Source organism: Argopecten irradians, chromosome 7, assembly GCF_041381155.1.
Source record: "Argopecten irradians isolate NY chromosome 7, Ai_NY, whole genome shotgun sequence".
NCBI lineage: Eukaryota > Metazoa > Mollusca > Bivalvia > Pectinida > Pectinidae > Argopecten > Argopecten irradians.
In genome coordinates, this window is record NC_091140.1 from 28,091,525 (window position 1) to 28,103,760 (window position 12,236).

The 12,236-nt window shown below is 34.7% G+C and overlaps 1 protein-coding gene across 7 annotated transcripts in view; it reads left to right on the forward strand.

Annotated features, from left to right (window-relative positions):
- Nucleotides 1-3,742: 3,742 nt before the first annotated feature.
- The window catches only part of LOC138328044 (glutamate receptor ionotropic, kainate 2-like), a 67,785-nt gene continuing 59,291 nt past the window's right edge, over nucleotides 3,743-12,236 (forward strand). For 5 of the 7 annotated variants that reach the window (XM_069274632.1, XM_069274633.1, XM_069274634.1 and 2 more), the window contains exon 1: nucleotides 3,743-5,171. In XM_069274632.1, the coding sequence (XP_069130733.1) occupies nucleotides 5,054-5,171 (118 nt within the window). In that variant the 5' untranslated portion in view covers nucleotides 3,743-5,053. The remainder of the gene's footprint in view (nucleotides 5,172-12,236) is intronic. The other 2 variants (XM_069274637.1, XM_069274638.1) reach the window with 1 other exon arrangement.

The window sequence follows — 12,236 nt, forward strand, 5'->3', positions numbered from 1 at the left end:
CAGTACCTGGCAACTGTCCCACGCAGGTTTCTAACTCTCGACCCAGAGACAGAGGACTAGCGGTAATAAATACATATAAGTCGGAGCACCTTTACTAGTCAGCCAAATTGATCTTTAAACATAATTAGAATATGATTGAAATATAAATATATACTACACAATGTTTGTATTTAATCAATGACTACATAGGATGGGATGCATTTTGATAATTGTCAACTCAAATAGTATTGAGTATAGATAAATTTGTCCTTTATTGATAATACTGCCCTTAATTGAATGCTTTATGTAGTAATGCTATTGCTTCATAATAGCTGTTCGTTATGGAAGTTATTCACATGCTACTAGACAAATACATTGTATAACAAAAATCAATCCATTGTAATTTGATGCAGGTGCGTGTAACAGGTGCCGTAATTATAATCGATGCTCCTTTTTATTACATGTATTTTTTTTTCTTTCTAAGAGATTAGCAAACATGTTCTACTCTAACCGTAATGAAATAATACGAGTGTTCAAGCTCGCAAATACTAGGAAAGTAAATACAACCATCTATTTGTTGGAATAAAATCAATATTCTCTTGTCTGACTATTAAAACCCAGTTAATGGAATTAATTGATAGTTTTAAAACAACGTAGAGTTAAGCTGTGAACCCCTACCGTGAACCCCTACCGTTATATCATCACAACGATGCGATCACAGACCTGAAAAAAACTACTACTGTAAGCGGATTAAGAACGAATCAATGCTTGCATCAAATATTTTGAGGATAATTATTTAAGAAGACTGCTAAATGATTGATTTATATTGTGTGGCTATTAATTTGAATAACACATTTATGTTTTTTGTTACTGTAACGTCAGTTTTTTTCATAATCACCTACTATAAATGATGCGATTTTATGGCCGAGATGTTTATTTTAATGAAACATTGTGGCTTTAGTCGAAATATTATCTATTGCACCGCGGGGATTTATAGTGTTACGTATGTGTCATCATTAACTCCGCTGAAGGTCTATTTGTATTGTAATTAAGTAACAACAGTTATCCTTCCATCACACTTAAAAGTTAAACCTTATACTAGGTCATAATCAAAAGAAATTTGATATAAATTAAACGTTTAGAGGACAATGCCGGGATAAGATTCCAGACTGAAAGATCTATAAATACATCATCATTGAAACTATTGAAATTCAAGTTTTGTTAAAACTCATTATAATCATTACTAGGTCATAATCAAAAGAAATTTGATATGAATTAAAGGTTTAGAGGACAATACTGAGATTAAATTTCAGTGGACTGAAAGATATATAAATTCATCATCATTATAACAATTGAAATATCATTTGTGTTAGAACTCATTTAAATCATTAATCACTGTCATGGAGTACTCGGTATAAAACCAAAGATGTACGTAGGGTTAGATTGATAGATCTTTCGAATTAAACTGAATTCGTCGAAATTGAATATCTTTTTATCATTAGATATAAGTACATTTCTCATACCGCGTTTAATTTGCGAAATTTTAGACGAATTTGTCTGAGTGGAAATTTCCACCCTAGATTATTTCCAGCAAAAAATATGGAATAAAGAAGAACAATCAGTAATCAAATGATTGCCTAAAGCAAGACGCGAGTTACATCAGGACAGGACTCTGATCGAAAGTTGAAAATTGTTTCCAAAATCAACAGGTGTACTCAATGTACAAAACAAACAGCAAAGAAAAAGTTGGATAGTACTTCTCTGCCTTTACCTTTATATTATCCTTTTAAACAATATGATGCGGTATAAGTATATTGCCGTCTATATGTAAAACTATTCCTGTCATTGTGAATTCCTGTGACTACCCCTTATTTGACCCCGTATTAAGCATTAGTCCATTTGAGAAAGACTTTGGTTTGTGTCGCCTGCCCGAGATATTTCAGACTCCATAAATGTGGTGGTTTTGCTCCTATTTAGACAGTTATCAGTGTGAAGTGACACGGTTGAGTGTGCTGCTCAGAGTCTTCAATAAGGTAACACTGTAAAATAATAAAAAATATTCTACTATTGCAAGAGGACAACACGATTTTACCAAAGCCTTCCAAAACATATTTATTTTTAATTCACCACAGCTGGTAACAAAGATGCAAAACAAAATGATTTTTTGAAATAAATGATATCCCTGATTTATTTTACTCTTCAACTAAAATCTGGTAGCTTTCAAAATACGTTTCATAATTATCAGGGATTGAAGTGATAATGACTTTATTTGTTGCTGAAACCACCGGCATGTGGTCTCGATTGTAATAAACATTGGCAAAACGTGTTATTTTTTTAGGTAAATGATTTTGTAGTATCCCTTTGACATTAAGGGGCAATGTCGTGTTACGAAATCAGGGCAATAAAAATAAAAAAAAAATTGTGTGATATTATTCAGCATTCCTCTAAATTGGTATGTCATTTGAAAAGAGGGGAGTAGCTAAATAATTTCACAGTAGAAGCTAGAAAGAAAACAAAATGACTGAAAATGGTTTAAGTATTGCATCCGTACATAGATCAATGGCACTAATCAAAGTTAAACGGAAACCTCTGAAATTTCATATTCCATGAGGAAAGTTGTAAAGTATTCAACAAAGATCAAAACGATATCTGCATAGCTCAAAATAGGGCCAGAATGTACATCTGTATCTAGGTCGATGACTAGGGCCAGAATGTACATCTGTATGTAGTTCAATGACTAGGTCCAGAATGTACATCTGTATGTAGGTCGATGACTAGGGGCATAATGTACATCTGTATGTAGTTCAATGACACTGAGTAAAAAGCAAATTACGATTAGTAGGAATAAAACTACGTCTATGACTTCATCATGTGTTCCGGTAATGAGAAACACTCACAATTAGCGCGATCTCCACTGACCATATCTGTTTTCCTTTTTCTATAAATACTCTCCAAATACACATGTGGATATCCGATTCTTCAGTATGGTGAACTCTTATATAAAATATGAAACATTTACTGCTACCATGGGATCAAAGTCAAGTAACCAATACGTTATAATCGCAGATGGTTTTGATTATAATCAGGTTATTCAATATTTAATTCATCTATTCAAGTGTATTTGATGTTCGTTCGTTCAAACGTTTATACGTGACTTTGGCTTGAAGGAAATGTATAGTTCTGTATTGAAATCGAGTAAAGCACGGTTGTGTAGTTTAAAGTATTTTCAAGCGAACACGTAGAACTGAATTCAAATAGAAAAAGGGGGGAAAAAACCAGAAAAAATAACTGCATCATTTTTTTTCGCAAAATTTGACAAATATGCCAATCATTACATTTGTAATTGATGGGCTTTATTAAACGCTGAAAATGTTCGTATCATTGGTAAGCATGGTCTAAATACATGATATATGAGACTACCTGGTTCCAATCCTTCGAAAGAAAAGTTCAGAAGTCAAAAGTTTTTTCCTTATATGACGCGTTTGTTCCGAGAAATTGGGTCCTAATTTTATTTTTTTACGTTTTATGACCATCATACTAAATTTCAAGTTTAGTAGTAAAGACAAAGGTATGAAGAAAATCCATCGAACAATGACAAAAAAATCACTGCCCAATATAGGCTCCGAACACCCGAAGTTGGAATTGATATAAAATCGTAAAGGTTTGTTTACATATGTAGGCAGTCGTCATTACCGTTTCATAAACATTCATGTGTCCATTGCGGCAACAGCTGGACAGTCATAAACAGTTAGGACACTTGAACAGTAATACATGAATGTACTTTACATAACTTATCAAATGGAGTTTGCTATATTAACTCGACCACACAAGAGCATCTGTCACAACCCTTAACGCGACAAATCAGAATATACACACGACAGTGGTTAATCCCCCGTTTCCATGCCTTTCAGAATGAAGGGGTTTATATTCTCGGAAGTAACTTGGGATAGTGCTTGTTTTGTTATTCCGGTATCGATCGACTGTCTCCGGTATCGATCGACAGTCTCCGCTATTGATCGGTGACTTTCGGAACACCGTCTGCTTCAGCGGGAACTGTTATTTACATCGCAGCCATATGGCAAGAGGTACTGTCATGTTGTTAAAATTAATGCCACTGTTTTTTCAAGTTCATTGTGTCCTTTTATGGCATATTATCGCCACTTTGATTAATGTTCAGCGATCTGAACATCACGTTGTTGAATTAATGGATTAGTATTAAGTACACTTATGGTTGTTTTTATCTTTCATCAAAGTGTGACAACTAGTTGTGTTTGAATGTTGTTAATACATGAACAATTCCTGGAATGTACTACAAATGTGATTTTCCAAAAAAGGTATGTCTTTAATAACTATCGAAGCTTGTAGAAAATGTATTCCATTGTTTTGGTTACATAGGTTATTGTTTTATTGTAGAGCAATGTCTTACTAGATAATACTTTCACGTAACGGAAGTTAGGAGACGCACACAGCGAACAATATTTATCGCACAGAGGGATATGACGCTACCACAGGAAACCTAGGTGTTTGTTGACTTTCATCGATAATGCGTTTATTCATACAAATAGTGTTATTTCAAAGTGGTGTGACTTCATACCACAACAGTGAGAGAGAGTCGTTTCCTGGACCTAGATAGAGATTCAGCAGTACGCTACTACACATATTTACATTTGCCACCAAACAGAATTTACTATGAGAAGCTTGTATGTAGCCAGCTGTACCGATCTGCGGCGGGCTAAAGGGACTAGGCTAACATAATTTCTAATGGAAGAGACCATTTGTGCTACCGTATACAGAGATATGTGTTCGTCGCATCAATATTGAAGGAAATCGACGATGATGTCTCGTCATCTGTGAAAAGGTTAGACCATAGTACATAGATATGCATTCATTTTGTTATTGAAACGAGTTCGATGATGAACCGCTCAATATATTAAAGACGTTGTCTGATTGTAGTGGTTATAAAAATGAAAAGGACATCGACGACGGCGACAACGACGGCGATGAAATATTGTCCATATTAGGGAGGAACTTGTGATGTGTCCTTGTCGATGTTGAGGGAGGTTTAGGCTCCCAGATGCAACGTTTTGTGAAGTTAAACGGAGCAATAGGTATGCGTTTCACAGGAATTTTAACACTGGTCTTACTTGCCGACAGCATTTACGGAACTGAACAGCAAGACACAAAGAAAGTTGGTAAGTAACACTTTTGTTATTTCGCTCTTTTCCTCATTTTATATCATACACGTTTACACCTATACCACAAATACCATACAATGCTACGGATGTAAGAAAATAATAACATGTTAAGGGAATGAGACACCACACATGTATGCAGCGTAAGCATGCTTTACAACAGGTGTTCCAAAGTGTCATCATTTGTCATTACGATTTTGTATTCATTACCAACCATACCAGCTAACAGCGATACCCTACTGCTTAAAGCACTGCTAAAATGCTAAGCAAATGAGACCCCATATGTAGCTTAAGAATGCTTAAAAGCAGTGGATATACGATTGGGGAGAGGGTTTGAATCGTGGGTCGATACGACTGTCGGAGTCTCCTGTGGTTGTGATAGTGTTATAGGCTAGCGTTTCACCCTTTCCACCATCAAGATGAACACGGCATTTTGAGGTGCTATGCCCAGGTCGCATGAACATTAACTTGTTTTTCTTAAAAGTCTGTTTATTTTTCCCTTAATCATGCCGATTCTCGTTTGATAATGATTTCTAACACGAATCTTAATGTTGTTTTATGACATCTCTTTCTGATACCGATTGCTATTGTTTCGTTGATATGTGTCCCTAAAAAACGGTATCTAGACAAAAGGAGGTAATAATCAACAGATACAAACACGATATATAAATACCCAACAGCAACAAGAGCACGAAATTCGTGCAATTTTCATCGAGAAGAAATGTAAAGAAATGTCGTTTTAAATTGAAATAGCACTGGTGTGTAGATAAAAGCGACGCTCGATCGATTGCCGCTGGCATTGTCAAGTTTATCACTAATTTGTGCAAATTCTCATGACAATATCATGTCTACGAGCATCGAGATTGCAACACTGCGTGTAAATCAGCATGCGCGGTGCACGCGACGACAAATACTGCAATTGACGTCAAACAAGAGTTTCGTGTTCATGAGAATAATTTAAGATTTAAATCAACGTAGCTAACTGGTCCTTGGTGGGCTAAACCTCATAAGTGTTTAATTTTCTTTGGAAGATATAATTCAGATAAGTGATTGAAATACATGATTGCATTGCGTTGGCTGGCATTTTCATGATTTCTTAGCTTCTGTAGAAGGTTTATACAGTAATCGTATGTCTTTTTATAGCTACATTTCTGTATATAGGGAGAACGATGAGTTGATTACTATATATTTAAACAAATAGAGTATCAACGATCAAGCCACACCCATTTCATCTTCAGCTTTTTCATCATTCGTCCGTCTATTTTTTTAATGTGACATGACCTACATATCCTTTATCATTATGATGTCATTCTATGACGCAATACTTTTTATATATATCCAAACCTGATAAAATGACCACCTAAGGAGCAATGAAAAATAGCCTTTTTGGCCAAGTGGTCCTTATATACAGGTCATATTGTGCTGAAATTGATTATTTGGTGCCATGAAAAGTAGTTTTATTAAGCAGGTGGTCTTTATACAGAGGTGGTTTTTCAGGTTCGACTGTACTTCTGTATGCTCCAATGCTGCTTTTTTACCCTATCTCGGAGTTTCTGAAACAATATAACTACACTCACGCACAAAAAATCTTACATGTGGTAGTCTTAGGCTAAATAAATATATATATATATACATACATATATATATTATTGCAATATAAATGTATCGTGGATGTAGTAATGTAGTTCGAATTGTGACCACTACTTCTTTGACGCTACCATTAAAGGAATGACTTTAAAAATTACAAATACATTAATTTGTTTTCGTACTTTTGACAATCAGGGTCATTTAAGGACGTGTCAGGTTTAGGAGGTAACAGTAAAGCTGGATTCATAGAAAAGACATCGACCTATGGTCAGTTCTTGGCAACTATCTTGCATGAAATCCGAACCCGAAACCTAGAGGTTGAGGGCTTGTGATAATTAAATAGAAAGCCTTAAACGCCCTCCCTAAATCAAAATTACAAAATGTTCTGATACGTTGTTTAGATGTACTGTGGCACTTCAACCTCATTCATGAGTACGCTTTTACCAGAATCGTACATGTTTTTGAGCGTTGTACTGTACGGCATGACTTGTTGTGACAATTCTATAGCTCAACAGTCTTGTTCGCAGGTGGCGAAGATACCAATATCCATTTTATGTCGCCACTTTCCTTATCCTCAGTTTTTATTTCCTAAAAGTAAAAACAAGTTTCCCGACGACGAGAAATGGACATTACTTTGGTACTTTACATTATCATTCCATTGCGTTGTATCAATTTGCAATTACATTACAATTTTATTTCGTCAACGGGTTAGCGAACGGAGACAGGCCACGTCAAATTATAGGACTTGGTGGGAAAACATCATACTTTTCAACATGATAAATCAAAAAGTAAATTCCATCTGGATTGTATACTATTGCATTACGAGACACAAGGTGCCACTTTGTACAGTCAAAAACACTTTCCTAAAATGATATATCCATTCCCACAGTTTAAGCTGACAATGCATATTAAAAAGTATTAAATTTGGATAAAAAATAAGTCCCGTGCTTTATATAGGGGTTGGCCAGTAAAGGTAATTAAGCAGAGAAAATAAAAAATGGCTACCACTTCCATGAATACGATACTGTCATAAGTAGGGGATATCTAAGAACCAATTTTCGAATAAAAAAAAAATTTCATCAATTTTTTTATCACACATGAATTAGCAATATTTGGTCTGTGTAGCGTCTTATATGGTCACAACGCCCCGCGAGGGAGAATGTTGCGAATCCAGCCCAACAAAGGCACATATAGTCAGTACCTGGCTACCTTTACAAATTTGTTTCGAACTCACAACCCGCAGTTGAAAGCCAATTAGTAAACTGTATGTTCATTTTCAATACTCAGTCGTAGTGACCACATAATTCAAATTAAATCTTTATACGCAACTGCTACTGTACTGTTCCACTGCCGAATTCATCTTTTGACATATAAAGTGACGTACACTCACGATACATTGGCTTGGTTGGTTGATTTTTGCTCCACGTACTATGCTTTTCAAGAACTTTCAAGAAGTGCAATTGTTGAATAGTGTAAGGAAGCTGATTATATCATATCACTTTCTGCTTTATCGTAGTAATACGTGGTATTCGAACCCACAAGCCATATGTGGAGGAGCAGTCAGTGGTATTACATGTATTTTCGTACACTTAACCATATGGCACCAACTAAGTTAAATTTGATCCTAGATAGGTGCTGATTTACCGACTACATTACTCCGTCTTTTGTCTATTGCTTATTCTATCGGTAGACGAAATTGACATTGGCTAGTGTATATTACATGAGCTAAAAAGGACAAGATTTTCGTAGATGCTTTTCTACAAAACGGGTTTAATGATAAGATGCATTTGTATGATGCTAATGTCATAGAAATGATATAAAGACAGATTTGTCTTATTTTGTCTTGTTTATCTTGCAAACCATAAGCATTATAATGTGGGTTTATTGAATTGAGAAACAGCAGAAACCAAGGTCATTTTCTTCCAGCATAGAGTTGTTACTAGGCATGTTTTTTTACTGATAATACTTTATTTGATTAAATAAGTATGTAGTAGGGGAATGTTATTATAGCAATATTGTGTGTTCATAAGGTTGTCTCCATCTGGTACAGCAAACTACTTAATTTGATTTTTTATACAATGTATGAGGTTCTCATACGTTTTATGCCATCATACGAACCATTGTTGGCCGATTGAGATAGCATAACATTATCATTATTTCAAAATGTCTCATATGTCATGGAATTCGGAATATAACATAAACAAGCGTATTTCAATGATGATACAAATTATTCAAACGAAGCACGAAGCTATGGATTACATGAGGTATTTATGTCGAAACTATGGAAGACAATCCAGTTTGCTGTTGTGGCTTACATGTACAGTGCTGCTATTACAAGAAGATAAGGAAATTACTTATTTGTGTACTTTGTGCTGAAGTTAAACAGAATGCGTGTATCTAAAACACAAAATCTGATTAGTTTAAGGTCAGATCAATTCTGAACTGAAACTTTGTCAATAGCTATATACTGGTGTCTCAGAGGACATTCTACCGTTGATAACGCTTGTTTTTGTTGTAGTAGTTGGGATAGGTCTTGGCTGCTAAGGAAGTGATTTTGGGTCTGATTGCCTTTTTCAGTAACTAACAACAAGTTCTAATAGGACGAAGCGTAGAAGATAATGAGTTATTTAACATGAGATGAAGCAAAACAAGAGACAACGAAGTTGGTGTAAAACTGTAATGGTGCCATATGTCAAGGTCAAGCTATCTTGACATATGTATTAGTTTGTCGAGAGGCCAATTTGCAAAGTCATTTCCGGTAGATGATTGCACATTTGTCCTTGATTTACAATATTTCATGGTTATTTTGAAATGTAGTTTTAAAACTTATATCTAGATTATCTCTCATAGCTGGAGAGATGACGTATTTATATTTATATTGCTGCAATTGTAAGTTGCATCTATTTCTGACCTCAACTTCTTATTATTCCTAACTTAAGATACACCATCGTTGGAAAGCACTTTTTTGATAAATGATATTTGAAATGTGTATATATTAAATAGTTTTAAATTTACAAATATTGAATATTATCAGAAAGAAGGGAATGGGTGTAAATTTCCGATCTTTAAGCTTCTGCAAAGGTATTTGCATGTGTATATAAGCGAATTATTGGTTTTAACTAAACCATGAAAAATATCGACTGGAACAATGGATGTTATGTTGAAATTCCGATATGTAAAAGTAAACAAAGTACTTCATTAGACGTTAAAGAAAGATAGGTTCCCCTTTATCAATGTAATTTTGCATTACTGAATCATTTGTGTTTTAATTGAAGGCCCCTTCGTTACACAAAGTCTATCATTAAATCATAGTTACAGAGAATAAAATGTATATAACGGTTTAAACGTTTCAGGTAATGAAATACAGAAAAAGATTAATGAACATTTAATTAACAGTCAAGGTCATTTACAGACGGCCTATCCTGTTTGCGACATGTTGTATGTATGAATGGTGTGGCCTACTACACTTTTATATTGTAGAAATATTACAAAACAAGCAAAATCCTGATGTCTGTATGGAAATAAGTACTGTTATAAAAATATTTCTGCACACACTCTCCTCTCAATCACAGAAATAACAGATAGGGCAAAATTTAAACATATACATGGACAATGATCACAAATGGCATTATCCAGATTCTGTCCTATTATACAATACCATAGCAGACAAACTCGCATTGAACCTTAGCTTTGGCGTATATGTTAATTACCCCAACAAAATTACTGCAAATGGTCCCTTACTTCGGAGAACTTGTCTACGCCAATGTTGTCGTTCCCTTCTTATTGCACAAAGCTTGTAATGGGGTTTTACGTGTGTCGTGAAAGATTTATTCATTAAAGGCTGATATATGTTGAACAGGTATCATAATTACAATAGTAATTAAAAGCCCATCACTTTATAATCCGATAAGCTAATCAGTGTATATAGATAAGTTACATGAGGATGCGATTGTCAAAGCAATCACTGCATATCTAAGAGTTCAGTACAGTAATACTTTGCTAGCAATTATTGTTATGAAACTATATACCCGTTTTATTGACAAATGATCCATGGAAATGCAAAGTCATAAATGCTTTCCGGTATCGGTATATTTTATTGGCATCAGAGATTTGTCCTAAACGGGCGGAATATATGTATATATGAAGCTCAATTTCAAAATTATTTAATGTTTAGAAATGTTCAAAATTGTCATAAAATATCAAATTGCTACTCTTATCATTATTAGATACATGCGTTTAAACGGGCCCTTTAAAAAACACTTGCGGTATTTTGCCTTAAGCATTGAATAACGGATTATGACGAATTCGAAAACTACATATGTTATTTAATACGTATGCAACTTGAAACTGTGAGATCTTGTTGCATAGCAACACATGATGGTGGGAATTCGGTAGCGAAGCTGACGATGGCTTTTTATTATGAAGGTCCTTTTCAACATAAAATAGTTCAATTTCGCTCACCTGTGCAAAACATGAACTTGCCAAGATATTGCTTGGCAATTGTTTTTCAGTTTTGGAAGTATTGTTTATGATATGGTTGTCACACAACAAGTGAACTTTTTTTATGTGTGACGATTTTTAGACTAGTGCGATGTATGCATTACAAACTGCATCTTGTCTGATGAAAGTGACAGTGTTTGCATCGTACTAGTTATCGAAACGTCGTAATGTGTATAAAAAATTCCCTGGTGGCGAAACAATATCCTTACATTGCCAAGATATTCTTAAGATTTATCTTCCGTCTGCATAGCTATTGAAAACCAACTTTCTTTCACGGCTACTGAATTTCGCGAGATTTTCATTTTACAACAAATTTGCGAAGATGAATATTCACGTATTTACAAATTGAAAGGCCATTCATATCAATCCAAGCAATATTACAATTTAAATCGCGATATTAATTCGCTGAGATAAGCTTTCGCAATTTTACATGCATCGCAAAATTCGCTAAATTGCACCTGAAAGAAAGTTGGTTAACAGTATACAGGACAACATATACAAAGTCTATATACGTTGAATCTGAATAGCTCCGATGCCCCAGTAACTGACTGTACCCTTACAGTGCTATACTAGTTCTACTGTTCTATTGTACTCTTAATGTCATGGAATGCGTTTCCTCACTCGTCTAATAATGAATTATTCACTTTAAAGACTGATTACCAAGCCCGATGTAAATAAATGACTTCTAACTTGGACGTTGATCTATATTTAGGCCATGCTACATGAGGAACTCGTATTCCTCTACATCTGTATTTGTATTTTTGGGGTATCCCTGAGTTTGTATTGAAAACAATTTTTCGTACAAAATGCTAATTTCTATCCAAATATTCCATGTGTGCCTCTGTGAAACGTACGATTATTATATTTTTCCTTCACGGATGTGCTTGCATTTGTCTTTCGTTGGCTGTTGTCTAGGTAAGATTGCTGTTTTCATTCTACCAGCGGGTGATATATTCTTGCCTGTATCGATTAGTGTTT